Source organism: Carcharodon carcharias, chromosome 4, assembly GCF_017639515.1.
Source record: "Carcharodon carcharias isolate sCarCar2 chromosome 4, sCarCar2.pri, whole genome shotgun sequence".
In the NCBI taxonomy this organism is placed as follows: Eukaryota; Metazoa; Chordata; class Chondrichthyes; order Lamniformes; family Lamnidae; genus Carcharodon; species Carcharodon carcharias.
In genome coordinates, this window is record NC_054470.1 from 97,535,168 (window position 1) to 97,551,416 (window position 16,249).

Genomic DNA, 16,249 nt, shown 5'->3' on the forward strand with positions numbered 1-16,249 from the left:
TGCACCATACTGCACTGCACTTTACATGCCCCGCTTTGTGTGCGTATCACTTTAGTAATACCGGTAGGAAAAAACTACGTGAATGGAAACCAGCAGAATTTGGCAACCCTCAACAAAACATGTGACAGGCTGTACTCAGAACCCTGATGGCTTGTCACTGGTATAGAATCTTGGTCAGACTGCACCTAGAGTACTGTGTGCAGTTTTGGTCTCCTTAGCTTGGGAAGAATATTATTGCCATGGTGAGAGTGCAACGAAGATTTACCAACCACCGGAATAGCGGGACTGTCATATGAAGAGAGATTGGGGAAACTGGGCCTGTGTTCTCTAGAGTTTTGAAGAATGAGAGGTGATCTCATTGAAACCTACAAAATACTTAAAGGGATAGACAGGGTAGTAGCTGATAAGAATTTGCCCTGGTTGGGGAGTCTAGAACCAGAGGGACACAATTTCCAAGTAAGGGGGAAGTCACTTAGGACTGAAATTAAGAGAAATCTTTTTACTCAGAGGGTTGTGAATTTTTGGAATTCTCTACCCCAGAGGGTTGTGAATTTTTGGAATTCTCTACCCCAGAGGGTTGTGGAAGCTCACCACAGTATGTTTAAAGCAGAGATTGACATTTTTAAATACCAATGTCATAAAGGGATATGGAGATAGTGTAGAGGAAACGGCATTGAAATGGATGATCAGCCATGACTGTATTGAATGGCGGGGCAGGCTTGTCAGGCTGAATGGCCTATCCTGTTCCTATGTTCTTATCTTCTGCCACTGAGGCATTGTATGTGTGTGGGTCACCTCCGATCTTGATGACGCAAACGATCTTTGCATTGGCTTCCTATCTTCTACTCTCCATGAAATTTCCATTTGTCCAAAACTTGACTGCACATACTCTCTTTGCATTAAGCCATCGTAGCCCCTCATCTGGTCACACTAACCTATGGTTTCCTGCCACCTTAACTTTACTGTTTTTGCTTTTATTTATAAATCCCTCCATGACTTCATCCTATTCTGGCTCCACAACCTCCTGAAGCTCTATGTCCCCCTCTGACTCTGGCCTCTTGTGCACCTCCTTCCTGCCCTCATCTCACAATTAGTAGCAAAACATTCAGCTGTGTGGGTCCTACTTTATGGAATTCCGTCCTTAAACTCCTCAGTTTCATTCTCCTCTTAAAATAAGTTCCTCATAACCCATCTCATTGATTTGTTTGGTTACTTGCATGCCTCTGGAATGTTTTATTGACTGCCAGAATGGGGCCTAAATCTAGATTTACACAAACTCTGGCATTGATGTGAAGTGGGATTGCTTTGTTCAGACACTTATAGTGTAAATGTATGAAAACTAAATTTCACATCGTAACCTAAAACATTGCCTACAGACCTGGTTCTATCTAGTTACCTAATTAACGGAGCACATACAGCAGCTATAATATTATATGATATTCTTCAGATGAATATCTGGCTTCAGTTATATCAATTGTATAGCAGAATGCTATGAATTTGCAACTGACTTTACAGAAGTGCCAACAGATTTTGCTATTTTTTTTTTGAAATACCTGCTGGAAACATTAGTATAATAGAATATAAAGGAAAATATTAAGAATGCACTAATTACCTTCAGGTGCATTCATGCACCATTATAGCAAAGTGGTTGCCAAAAAACTGAGTGTCCCCAATCCCCACCACATTTCCCCCCCCCACCCCAACTTCTCCTGATGGGTTAAGAACTTTCTAGTTATGATGCAGTACAGGGGACAACTCAGCCTGTTGTTCCTTTTGTAGAGCTATCCAATTAGCTCCACTCCTTTTTCCCCATAACCTTGTATTTTTTCCTTTCAAGCCTTTATCCAATTCCAGTTTGAAAGTTATTGAATCTGATTTCAGATCATCATAATGTACTTTTTTTTGTTATAAAGATTTCACGTATCATCTCTAGTCCTTTTGCCAGTCACTTTAAATCTGTGTCCTTTTTTTTCCACTGAAAACAGTTTCTCCTTACTTATTCTAGCAAAACTATTCATGATTTTTGAATACCTCTGTCAAATCTCTTAACCTAAGGTCACTGACCTGTTTCTTTTACAATAGATGTTGCCACGTCTGCTGAGTATTTCCAGCATTTTCTGTTTTTTATCTCCTCCTTATCCTTCTCTGCTCCAAGGAGAGCAACTCTAGCCTTATCAAACTGAATGTAGCTCCCACAGGTTGGAACATAAGAAATAGGAGCAAGAGTAGGCCATTCAGCACCTTGAGTCTGCTCTGTTATCCAATAAGATCATGGCTGATCTGATTGTGGCCTTACCTGTTTGCCAGCTCCCCCATAACCCTTGACACCTTTGCCAATCAAAAATCTGTCTAACTCAGCCTCCAATATTTTCAATGACCCAGCCTCCACTGCTCAATGGGGAAGAGAATTCCAAAAACTAATGACCCTCTGAGAGAATAAATTCCTCCTCATCTTTACCATAAATCGGTAACATAAATTTGAAACAGTACCCCCTAGTTATAGATTTCCCCATGAGGGGAAGCATCCTCTCAGCATCTACCCTGTTAAACCCCTTCAGAATCTTATATTTCATTAAGATCACCTCTCATTCTTCTAAACTCCAAAGGGCAGAGTAGAGTACAGTGCTGAGCCAGCAAGAGGGGAAGCAATGAAAATTCAACGAACACTCATTTGCCAAATTACTTATCAGCTCGGAGGCTAATTTAAAGATAAAAAAATCTTTTCAGTTGCTCTTGAATTGATTGCTTGTCCTGTGCTGTGTTTTGGTGTCATTGCTTGGACTTCATGACAGAACACTATCAACAATGTTCACAGCCATCCAAGCCTAGCAAGTAAGGCTGAGCTTTGGATCTATCAGTATGAATTAACTGCCCAGGCCCGAAACAAACCCTGGAGCAATTCACTACAGTTCGCTAGTTGGAATGAGCGTTACATTTTCCCTGTGATCTTAAAGATCTGCTTTTTACCTCCTCAAGGTCCTGAAAATCCTTGGCTGGTTCAGGCATATGCTCGTGCAGCTAAACATCCTTTTGCATCTGTTGTTGGTCAGGAAGTATTTCAGAGTGGCATCATTCCCTCTGACACAGATTTCCGAATTTATCGGGATTATGGCAATATTCCAGGTATAGTACAAGTGTTTCTTTATCGATTTTTTTTTTTAAGTAAATTGACTACAATTCACACCTAGGTATTCCTGAATTCCTTTAAATATTCAATTTTCAGGCATCTTTCCTTATTCCTCAATTTTTAAAAAAAGAATAATTTTTCTTGAATGCTTAACGTTGTGTCAACGAATCTGCTGGGCAGCACTTCACATTAATGCGCTAATGCAGGATGCCAGGGAGTGGAAAGCCACAATTCCTAATCTAAGCCATTCCAAGTGGAAACTGTGGCATTTCCTGGAGGGAGAACATGAATTCAGATGGCTGTGCTGTTGCTGGGGTGACTGTTGTGCATCTTCTGTTAGCTATCCGAAGAAGGCATTGCCAGTGGAATCTGGTTGCCCATTCTCCTTGCGCTGAAGATACATGACTTGTGTTATTAAGAAAATGTAATTTTCTATAAATGTTTTCAGCCAGCCAAAGTACCCAGAACTGTGGAAAATGGCTCCTCTTTATTGACTAGTTTTTCAAAAAGAAAACCCCAGGGTTTTGGCACCAAATCAATACTACAGTCTGAGAAGGATATATTGGAAGCTTAATGCATAACATAATGGTGGATTACTTCTAGTCTCTTCCTCTCCACTGATGGGTTTTATAAATAGAAGATAATTGAGGTTCTGCTGTTGATTTAGTTTTTACTACTGCTTTTATTCAGTCAGTTTGCAATAAGTTTTACCTGCATTTGCCTTCCTGGATTGTTTAAGAGCTTTCTTCACTGAAATGAGCATTCAGAGTTTCACTACTCGCTAATGCACTTGGTAATGAGTTCTGTTCTCATCTGCTGTACTTGAAAATAGCCATCTGAGTACTTGAAAGTAAATTTGTAAAAGAAAGCCCTTATCCCTGTCATGCTGTCAACCTGATTCCAGTGAAATTTTTTAGCAGATAATGCCAAAACAGATAATTGATGATGTACTCTTAATAGGTTTCTGTGTTTTCTAATGTTTTTGTTTCAACAAATCCATTGTGTATTCTGAGATGATACAAAAAATTGTGTCACTAATTTGTTTGGGACCATCTTATGATTTATATTCTTTTTCAGGAATAGACTTGGCTTTCATTGAAAATGGTTATATTTATCACACGAAGTATGACACGGCAGATCGAATTCCTCTGGACTCCATTAAGAGGGCTGGTCAGTAGACTTTTTTTCCCTCTTATACACAAAGTGCTTCTTGTTCTAATAATAATGTGAATGTTTGTTTTGGAACCGGACTTTTCAAAATTTATAACTTGTGACAGTGAAAGCAATGCTCATTAATCGAGCCATCAGTTGCAATTCATTTTTAATCTGAGAAGTTAATTTTGCATGTGGTTCTGTCTTTGGGCACTTTTTAATTATTGTGGATTGTTGCATTCAATTAGTCCCTTACAAGTGTAAACATAGATTAGCTTAATTTAGAATCATAAGATTTTACAAATCAGAAGTAAGCTTTTGGCATGCCTACATCAGCTCCAGAAGTGCTTATCACCTTTGCCCCAATTCCCTGCCCTTTACCTTCTAAAAATCAAATATTTATCCTGTTATCTTTTAAAAGCTGTTCTGGATTGTACTTCCACCACAGTTTCAGATTCCATGCCTTACTGTTTGTGTACATGCATGCATGTAAAACCTGTTCCATTACTCTTTTAGTGATAAATTTATGCTTCTAGTTACCAGTGGAGAATTTGTTTTTTTTCCCAGTGTTGAAATGATGACCCTTTTTTCTATCCTAAATGGGAAATTTTTACTGGGAAATTCTCCTATGGTAGCTTGCTTCCTAACTGAAGTCTCTATCTACTTTCCAAGGCTGTACATTTCAAAACATTTCTGTAAATTTGTAAATAGTGCAGAAAAGAGCTTTTCAGCAGAGAAATATGTTCACAGATAATTCTGTTTTGGAATTATTATATTAAATTGTACAACATCAATTATAGTATTTTCACATTCACTCAGTGTTCTTAATAGAATTAATGTTTTACTTACAGGGGTAGATAGAAATGTTTTTGTGACAGAAGTAATGTGTTAAAATGGTTTTCTCAGATTACAAAATAATTCTAATTTTTAATTTCTAAACTTTCCCCAAGTATTTATGGTACTGTACTTAGGCATTTAAAATTGCATTGACTTCTGTGCTCTAGAAGTGTTCCTTGCTAGGAGATGAAACGTTTTATTTATAATTTGCCCCCAAGCACATTGAATACATGTATAATAAAGCTTCTTTATTCTGCCTCAACAGTTTGACCGTGCCCTTTTATCGAGTTCTTTGGAACTTTACAGTCACAAACTTATCAGTTTGAGTTGGGTTTGGTTCCAGGTGCCTGGTTTCAGAAGTTGGAAGATAGCCAGGGAACCCATTGAACCTTCTGGCTCATGGCCAGTCATTCATCCTTGACAAAATATCTGCAATTGAGACACGTCTGGCCAGGTGTACCTGTTTAGGGTATTATTATAAAATAGTAGCGACATGGTAAATTTAATCTGTTTCAAACAATGACTTGCTACTGAGGGTTCATGATAACTACCAGTTAAGAAAAAGCAACTTTCATGTGTGGTGCTTGCCAATTTTTACATGTGAGAAGAATCCACCATTGTATTGTACCCAGATCATTCAGGTGGACAACAGGGTCTGCTCAGAAAAGTGGGTAGGGACTCGAACTCAAGTTCTGTCGAAGGGTCATGAGGACTCGAAACGCCAACTCTTTTCTTCTCCGCCGATGCTGCCAGACCTGCTGAGTTTTTCCAGGTAATTCTGTTTTTGTTTTGGATTTCCAGCATCCGCAGTTTTTTTGTTTTTATTTTTTTGTTTTTATATCTGGAAAGAGACCTCTTGCAAATGTTTGTTTTCTTGGGTCGCTTTTAGAATACTGATCAATTGATGCAGTGGTAAACAAGATGCCTTTGATGAAATGCAAGCATATGAAAATGACAGGAAGGAAAAGACCAGATGTTTATCAAGCCTACCCCACCATTGGCTGCTCCATCATAGTTCAATACTACTTTCCACCTCCTTTCCCATAACTATGTAATTGCCAGGGAGAGGCGAAAATATCGAGGCTTGGGCTGACAAGTGGCAAGTAACATTCATGCCACAAAAGTGCCAGGCAATGACCATCTCAAACAAGAGAGAATCTGACTATCGCCCCTTTACATTCAATGGCATTACCATTGCTGTATTCCCACTATCAACATTCTGGGGGTTACCATTGACCAGAAACTGAATTGGACTACCCATATAAATACTATGGCTACAAGAGCAGATCAGAGGCTAGGAATCATGAGGCGAGTTGCTCACCTCCTGATTCCTGTCCAACATCTACAAGGCACAACTTAGGAGTGTGATGGTATACTCTCCACTTGCTGGGATAAGTGCAGCTCCAACAACACTCAAGAAGCTTGATACCATCCAGCACAAAGCAGCTGCTTGATTGACATCCCATCCACAAACATTCGCTCCCTCCACCCCTGATGCACTGTGGCAGCGGTGTACTATCTACAAGATGCACTGCAGGAACTCACTAATGCTCCTTGGACAGCACCTTCTAAACCCACAATCACTACCATCTAGAAGGACAAGGGCAGCAGACACATGGGAACACCACCAGCTGGAAGTTCCCCTCCAAGCCACTCACCATCTTGACTTGGAAATCTATTGCCGTTCCTTTATTGTTGCTGGGTCAAAATCTTGGAACTCCCTCTCTAACATCACTGTGGGTGTATCTACACTACATGGACTGCAGCAGTTCAAGAAGGCAGCTCACCACCAACTTCTCAAGGGCAACTAAGGATGGGCAATAAATGCTTTCCTAGCCAGTGGTGCTCACATCCCATGAACTAATTAATACGCTGTGGAATTCCCTTCATGGGCCAAGTATTACCTATAAAAAATAGTTACTTTTTTATATAACAGGATTTTTGCCCCAGTCAGCAAACTTTCCAACTCCCTCTTCAAGGCATGCAGAGGGTCAGCACTCATCACACCAGCTGGCAATGTATTCAAGAAGCTGTCGATTCTCAAGGAATAGATAAACTGCCAGTCTATTACAACTTGTGAACAGTTAGAACTCCTGCCTCCGGCCCTCCCCAATCTGGAATAACTTATTTTTCTTTTCTTTTTAAAAAAAAAAACACATTGAGAGCTCATCTCAATTTAGAGAAATCTGCTTTGAATCATGTTAGAATTTGTCCTTCATCTTTCAGTAGTTCCTCTGCCATATTTGTTTATTCACTAAATACACAAAGAGTTAGGATGTGGAAGTAGGTAATTAAAACCATTTTTAAGCCACTGTTCTAAACTCTCTTATGGTATTTGTAGGTGACAATATCCTGGCTGTACTGCAGTACTTAGCAACATCTGAGGAGTTAGCTGACTCAACACAGTATCGCCATGGGACCATGGTATTTTTTGATGTACTTGGATTGTTTGTTGTGGCCTACCCACAACGGATTGGTGCTATAATAAACTATTTGGTGGCTGTGGCAGCTATTGTCTACTTGGGAAAAAAATTCTCAATATCAGTAAATCAAGGTAAGTCTCAAATTTTTAACCGATTTTTTTTTTGCAGTGGTGACTTTTTAATCCTAAATATATTCATGCTTTAAGGAAGTATAGTAACATTGGACTTAAAATAATATTGCAATATTTAGCAAAGAATGTTTGGCTCATGTCAGTTTAGCTCTGTTGGTTGTACTGGCTCTAGGCCCGAAGGTTGCAGGGTGCAAGCTCCACCACAGGGCTTGAAAACAGAATAGTGACAGATTTAACCGAAGAAGTTTTGCGTCGTCGGAGGTGCTGTCCTTCGTTTGAGATATTAAGCAGAGTCTGCAACTGTTTGGTATCATGTTTCAGTTGGACCTTAAAGATCCTACATCACTGTTCCAGGAAGAGCAGCGGTTGCTTCTCGTGTGCCCTACAACATTTCTACCGCTATCAGCATCACCAATAACAATTTAACTGGTCATTAGTTTCAATGATGTTGATGGATCATTTGTCAAAAGTGGTGCTTTGTTTGGGTAATCACAGCACTTCAAAGTAACATATTTTATATGAGGGCTTAGACACATTTGAAGCATGTGAGTGGGTGTTTTTAAATATGTCTTTATTTTCCTTTTGAAGTGCCTGTAATGGCAGGGGAGTTTAGGAATGTCAAGGCAATAGTGTCAAGATATCAGCACCAAACTCCAAATCATTGTTATCACTTGATGACTGCATGCGACAAAAATGTTTTCATTCAACAGAAGGAGAAAGATTCTGTGATGTAGAGGTGTCTAGAAAATGTGTAGATTTGCCCTTTTGCACGTTGAGACTGCATCTCGCAATTATGTTACAAGTTCATCAGCATTATAGGTTTGTGTTTTGCAGTTAAATTTGGGCCAAATTATTTTGCATATTTTAAAAACTAACACCTATTCTCAAATGTTTAGGGCGGCTAATGTGTGTAAATTTAAACACTTTTTTGAGAACTAGAATGGAACGTCAATGTTCCTTTGGTAAAATCGATAATTCTGGAGCTCCAACAGTGACACAATGAGTATATGCTTCCCTGGTCTGTGCTACATTGGCTGATCCCAACTGAGGCAGCAGTAGCGGCATAGCTATTGCTAATATGGAAGCTAAAATTTTGCCAGTGTTCCCACTTTGATCATTATCTGAAATGGAGCATACATATGATGGTCTTTGAGGTGAGGTCATTAATGGGCTGGGTTGTAAATGATTAGATTGCTGACTTTTGCTAATTAAAGTTTCAAATGAAATGAAATGGAAAGGAGAGGAGAAAATTATTAGAGAAATAGTAAACTTAAGCTCATCCAGAACTCTGCCCTTATCTGAACTCTTGCTGAGTCCCCTTCACCCGTATATTTGCTGCTCTATTTGTCTCCCTGATCGGCAACATCTCAATTTCAAAATTCTCATTCTTGTGTTCAAATCCCTCTTCAACCTCATCCCTCCCCTATCTCTAACCTCTTCCAGCTTTACAGCCCCTCTCATTGAGATTTCTGTGCTTCTCCAATTCTGGCCTCTTATACATCCTGATTTTTATCACTCTACCATTGGCACAGTGGCTTTAGATGCCTAGACCCCAAGCCCTGGAATTCACTCCCAAAACCCCTCTGCCTTTCGTGCCTCCTTTTGGTTGCTCCTTAAAACCTAACTCTTTGGCCAAGCTTTTGGTAACCTATCCTAATATCCCTTTAAGTGGCTCTGTATTAACTTTTGTCTCTCAATGCTCTGGTAAAGTACTTTTGGGTGATTTTGCTACATTAAATGCACTATATCAATGTATGTTATTTTGTTCTTATTAACTAACTATTGGATGTCATCAATTATTTCTATGTTTATCCTGAAAAGTATAACTGGTGTGATTATTTACAGGATCTCACTATAGGAGGGATCTCCTTTATGGAATCGGTGTCACATTAATCTGCTGGTTTATCATCTTTGTAACCACCCTTATTGTAGCGGTGTTCGTGTCTCTGACTGGGCATGCGATGTCTTGGTACTCCCACTTCTATGTTTCTGTTATATTGTATGGGTCAATAGCCCTTGTGAAGCTCATACTGATTCACACACTTGCAAAAAATCTTTACTATGGAGTAAGTATATTGTTCACCTTTCAGTTTGTTATTTGCATCCATGTCTTGTCAATTGATGCCTGCTGTTTTTCTCTTCTATCTTTTTCTATTCACTTCTTCAAACCCCCTCAAAGCCCAAGTGGCAGATTTAGCACTAGAGCTTTTGAAGATTCAGTTTGTGGAGTGATGTATAATTCCCTCATGGCTTCTTGACTTTGCAGAAGCCAAGTATGAGGGTGGGGAGGAGAAAGAGGAAAAACGAATGCAATTTGCAACCACCTTTTGACAGGCATAGTTTGAGCATTTTTATGACCAAGCCAGGGGTTTCAACTCCCATGCTAATGAACTGCCAAGGTGTTGGCTAAAAATTCCTGTTTATGTATATGAGAGCAACTTAACTAGAACTATATATTCCCCAAACTGTAACTCTAGTCAGACCACATCTTGCATATTATTGTCCAGTTCCGGTCATGATTATTTAAAGGAACCATTTGTGTGCTGAAGCTACTGTGGAAATGAGCCACAGGCAGATCTCTAGTGTTTGGGGTTTGAGTTATAAAGAACTTTTAGCTTTTTAGATTTCTGCCTTTTTCACAGCAACAGTGAATACTGACCATTGTCACACTAACCCCAGTAACTGCATTCTTTGGTAAATCAATATTGTAAAGTGGTACTCCAAAACCCCATGCATTTGTCTTGAGTTACATTGATCTACTTATACCAAAAATATGGTTGGAATACACTGAATCATGCCCCGTGTAAACAATGGCTTGAATTCACCAATATCTAAGCAGAACCAAATATTCTGTATATTCCATTTCGGATAGGATTAGTTTGTGGCTAAGATAAATAACGAGCTGGTCTTTTCTTATTCCCTGTTAACCACCTGACTAAGCAAGGCCTAGGAATGTCTGTCTGAGGCATGCACTTTCGGGCAAAATCATGACTGCTTTAAAAATAGCATCTTTGCTTTAAAAAAAGAATTGGTCAGATTTTTCTAGATTGGCGTGTATGTAGATCTCCACTCCATTATGGCAGGGGAATCGAGGTCTCACTGTCAAAAGCAGCTTGTATAGGCAATGCATGATGCTTCCCTGAGTCTCTATCCTTTCCAATGAATAGGTATGAAGACACCAAACTTAATTATTCTAGGCATATGTCTGACCTCCTAAATTATCATTTTGTTTGTGTACAGAACATGAATGAGTTTTACCTGACGGAGCTGTATTTTGATGTTTCATTAACAATCTGGTGCTGCACTTTGATTTACTTTACCCAACGAGACCTGTGCTCAGCCTATGTGCCTGGATTGTGGGTGGCTTTTCCTCTATTTGTGAAATTACTGATTGGGAAGGAGCTGAAACAAAAAGGTAAGGGCGATAACAAAAAGGTAAACTCTCATATTTTGTATAATTATGAAGAAAATGAGTATGAAATAAATACACAATTCAAGAAATACTTGAACACGCTTTTCGCTTCGTACTTTTGGTTGATTTTCTGTTGTGCTGCACAAAAGTTCTCTTCCCATCACTTTCTGCTTGTCTTCCATTCCCTAATTCTTACTGTGTTTATCACTTTAATGTTGTCTTTCCCTTTCTGCCAATCTCTGTCACATTTTGTCTTGCCTTTCATGTGGACCTAGACTTTGAATTGCCCTATGAAGGAGGAATTACTAGGGTAGATGTAGGGGTACAGGTGTAGGGGTAAGGCACTCAAATTTTTGCTATCTGTCAGACCCACAATCTGTTTAATATATTTTTGGTCAAGGAATATTTGGTGACGTACTTTATAAATCTGTTAACAAAAGCCCTTGGCTTTCACAATATCCCAGCTTTCATATTATCCTCAGCATCCCTTGTGAAATCAAAGGACCCCCAGCAAAAATTCATGTTGCTGGACCTCCTGTTCTTGTGAAATTCAATGGCACAAGAACAGGAGGTGAAGGGGAAAAAATCTTATATATCACCAGAGATATCAATGCAATAAAAGCTGAGAAAATCATTGTGATCAACTTTTTTTGCCTTTCAAAAAAGGTCCATAGCCATTAAAATCTTTTGCAGATAACTGTGAGTACATTACTGTGCTTTTTGAGACCAATATTTGAGAAAGTATTTTCCCCAAAGCTGGTCCTTTACAGATTTGTTTTTGCTATCTACAACTGCATCATCTTTTACTCTTATCTAGAGGGTGGATGTGAATGGGATAATGCCACTTATACCTCTGGGGGATGGATGTCAACAATTGCTATGATGGGTTTGCAATCATTCAAAATCAACTACTCCAATTCATTGATCAGGCTTTCAATGTTGGCTTTTGCAACATCAAGTCAGTATCTTGATCCTGAAACACTAGATTTTGTTCATTGATGGCATTAGAATTTTTAGTCAAACTGGTGCGTAAAAATTATTTGAATTGGGATGGATTTCTGGAGACTAGAAATACTTGGGATTGTGGCAGCCTGGTTCATTCAAGCAATTCATTCAATACTACCCTGAAGTCTTTTCAACTCTTGGTAAAAGCTCACACATGATTGACACTGGTCTGCATATATATCAGATATTAAATGGAATGAGATGGATCCTTTTTCCCTCTTCAAAATCTCCTACCTTTGTGGACTTGCACAGAAAATATTGTAATAAAGGTACATGAGCACAGAATACTGCTTTGATAGAGTACTTGCTTAGCTTGGGGAATTTGATGAGTGAGGGAATCTTAAGGGCTGTTCTCTTTTTCTAAAATCTAGGCAATTTTTGCATTTGGTATTTTAATTTAACTTTAACCTTAACTTCTTGTTTCTTTCATTGTCTTAGTGGTAAACAAGCTGCCTGTTATAGGTAGCTGCACAGTTAGTTAATTAGGTAGCTAGTCATCAGGGCCTGACTCTGGTCTTTGTAATCCCTGCTAGGGTAAATAAAGGAGATTTTTTTTGGTTGCCCATGAAGTAAGTAGCATGATGTCCATCATACAATATCTACCAAGAAATCTAATCGGAAATTCAGAAGAAACTTTTATCCAGAGTGGTAAGAATGTGGAGCTCACTACCATAACAAGTGGCTGAAGTGAACAATGGATGCACTTAAAGCGAAATTAGACAATCATATGAGGGAAAAGATTGTGATGGTAGGATGTATGAGTGGAAGATAAACACTGGAATGAAATGGTTGCACTGAATGGTCTGTTTCTGTGCCTTATATACCCTATGTAATCTCATAGACTGTGATGCAATCAGTTGATTATGTGGCTAAATCAACACCAAATAGGTTCGGTGTGTGCACGCCATAAGGAGAAAAATCTATTTGTGGATTCTGTCAAAAAGAACCATCTATACTTGAAAATACTTTCCTGTCATATTAACTCCAATATTGTAAGCTTTTCCATGACTGAGTTTGATATTAAACCTGTTCAGCTACTTCAGCTATTTTCTCACCAGTATTCAAGTTTAAGTTGCTGAAGTACAAAAAGCATTGTTGAATCAGTTTCCTACTGATGAATATATCTCTTCACTATTACAATCTCTTCTCTGTGTGAATTGTCTGATGTTGCTTCAAATTATTGAAGGAAACTTGGCCTCTGCGAGCACTCTTGGCCTCTTGAATGAAATTAAAAATGTGCTCAGCGCATTCTTCCGTAAGTTTATTTTACCTCTTGGATAACAAGAATGTACTTGACGTCTTCCATTTTGCATTTGTCTTTTTCACAAGATCAGTATTATTGCCCAAAATCTGATCCTTCTTGGCTAACAATTCAACCAAACCCAAGATACGGCCATTTGATCATTCATCAAGCTTGTAATTTGTACTTGCTGAAAACTAATACTTGTAAAAACACTGTCGCTACGTTTTAAGAATTTTCTTCCACTTTTCCTTTTTGTTTGTAAAATTTTGGTCAGTTCACAGGGGATGGTTTTATCAACTCTCCTATCATACTGTATACCTTGCGTGCATCACTTCTGTGGTCAGGGATTCACTTCTACAGTGGTTGCCAACCTGTCATCCACAGTCCACCAAGTTGGCATGTTTATGGTTGGGAGAAAACCAGAGTTTCTACATCTTGCAGGACAATTCAACATGGAATGCAAAAAACAACATGCCACATTACCATTGTCCAGCCATGTCCAATTTTCAGTCTGTTAGGAAGAGAGCAGGAGAGAAGTGCACTGAGAATCAGTTTTCCTTAGAATTCAATCTCAAAAGGGATATCAATTTTCCAGTAGTGCCTATGTCATTCTGTTTTAGGGACCCTGCACCTGAAAGATAGGACAGAAACATGACATAATTTTGTATACATCATTCGCCTTTCTGTGCTATTCCTCCTGCATGTTGTCTAGGCTAGACTCATCGTCACTTTCGTCAGCTCCAGACTCAAACTGGTCCTGATCCATTTTATTTGTCATTGTCAACCAAAATGAGGAGTTGGATATTTCACCACTCTCTCTGCCTTATTCTAATGCAGCTGAAGATTTTCTACAGCATTAATACAAAAGCAAAATACTGCAGTTGCTGGAAATCTGAAATGAAAACAGAGCACTGGAAATACTCGGGTTGCACAGTATCTGTTGCGAAAAACAGTTAATATTTCAGGTCTTGATGACTCTTCACCTGAAGTTGGTCAGTGGTAGCTCATTCTATCATCTGAATGGTGGGAGGCAAGGATGTACTGGAGAGATGCCAGTTCTATTTGTGAAGACTTGAAAAGATGAAAGAAAGCCTTTCAACTACTCTGTAAACATAATGTTTTTATTCCTGCTGCATTGAATTGGTTTCTGCCCAAAAGATTGGGAATTTTTTTTCATTGCTTCTTGCTCTGCAGTTTTTCTCTGCTTTTCCCCTTTTTTCTCTACTCAATGTGTAGACAGACTTTATTCTATTCTTGACTCCACAGAACTGTGAAAAAGATATAGCGCACAAAGAAGCCATTCAGCCAATCATGCCTGTGACTCTTTATTGACCTGGGTGCAACTCCAGAATTTTGTCTTCTGTTTTTATAAAATTTAACTCGTTAGCAAAAAAGCTCACGGGTTAGGTCCCAATGAATGTGATGTAAAAGGCTCCCAAATTAAGCTCAACAGGCCTGCCCTCATTTATGCCATTTAGCACCCCACTCCCAACTTTTTAAAAGACCAAATTGCTGGCCATCTGAACCTATTTGAAGTGTGACTCATTCATAACTTTGCAATCCCCATCTTATCTCGCGCTATGCCCTGCGGATCTATCTCTGTTAATCTTACTGATATCCATTGGTGTCTTAAACAAAAAACAGAAAATGCTGGCAAAATTCAGCAGGTCTGGCAGCATCTGTGGAGAGAGGAACAGTGTTAATGTTTCGAGTCCATATGACTTTTTAGAGCTGAAGAGAGGTAGAAATGTAATGGATTTTAGACTTTGAGGGGGTGGAGCAAGATAGAAGGTCAGGAATGGGTGACAGCTAAGGAGAGATTGACAAAGATATCATAGACACAAGGCCAAGTTAATAGTAGAGGTAAAGAGTAAAGATGCTGATAGTGGCATAAAGGTAAAATAGCAGAAGGTGTTAATAGCAGAACAAGAGTCAGCTTTCATGAGTGCTGACTCTTGTTCTGCTATTAACACCTTCTGCTATTTTACCTTTATGCCACTATCAGCACCTTCTTTAATCTTTACCACTACTTTTCACACTCCTTGTCTAATGCCCATGACACCTTTGTCAACCTCTCCTTAGTTGTCACCTATCCCTGACCTTCTATTTTGCTCCACCCCCTCTTAAACAGTATAAAATCCATCACATTTCTATTTCTCTTTAGCTCTGAAGAAGAGTCCTATGGACTCGAAATGTTAACACTGTTTCTCTCACCACAGATACTGCCAGACCTGCTGAGTTTTTCCAGCATTTTCTGTTTTTATTTCAGATTTCCAGCATCTGCAGTATTTTGCTTTTATCCATTGGTGCCTTGTTCCTTGTCACACCAGTTTCAAAATCCCATCTTAAAAAACTTCCATAAGAGTTCATTTAAACTAGGCCAGCTTAATACATCAGTGTTGACCTTCACTTTTAAAGATGGTAGCACATCTTCAGCACCATCAGTTGGTCAGTATTGCTTGCAGAGAGAATTGAAAGAGTTTCTATCATCCTTTCAGGACTCAAATAGTCTTTGTTCCCTGTAGAATTGGCATCTCCCACAATTTCCTTGCTTCTCTCTCAGATAATGGAATGCACTGACACTGACCAACTAGATGGTTTGGATCAAGTTTGAAAATTCTTGAAACCTAGGATAGAATCCAGGGCAGACTGATTGGGGGAAAATTGCCTTGGTTCCCCAAAAAACAGCTTAACTATTGGATTTGAGTTCCATCGAGGGATTAGTCTGCACCACAAAGATACCAACAAATCACTTAGTTGGCAAGCTCAGAGTGGCCACGGAATGGTTGGACTTTAAATTGTTAAGCTGGTGCTTTAGGAGGCACATTTTTTGAATAAAGTTGTTTTTATTCTGCCTCTAATTATGCTGTATGTTATATGTTTGATGTTGACACTGGGAAAAACAGAAGTAATGAAATA

General features: G+C 39.0%; 1 protein-coding gene across 3 annotated transcripts in view; it reads left to right on the forward strand.

Annotated features, from left to right (window-relative positions):
* LOC121277477 (endoplasmic reticulum metallopeptidase 1) overlaps window positions 1-16,249 on the forward strand; it is a 39,022-nt gene that overhangs the window by 12,527 nt on the left and 10,246 nt on the right. For all 3 annotated transcript variants that reach the window (XM_041187014.1, XM_041187016.1, XM_041187015.1), the window contains exons 5-9: window positions 2,977-3,123; window positions 4,205-4,297; window positions 7,458-7,670; window positions 9,516-9,736; window positions 10,911-11,085. In XM_041187014.1, coding sequence (XP_041042948.1) covers window positions 2,977-3,123; window positions 4,205-4,297; window positions 7,458-7,670; window positions 9,516-9,736; window positions 10,911-11,085 — 849 coding nt within the window. The remainder of the gene's footprint in view (window positions 1-2,976; window positions 3,124-4,204; window positions 4,298-7,457; window positions 7,671-9,515; window positions 9,737-10,910; window positions 11,086-16,249) is intronic.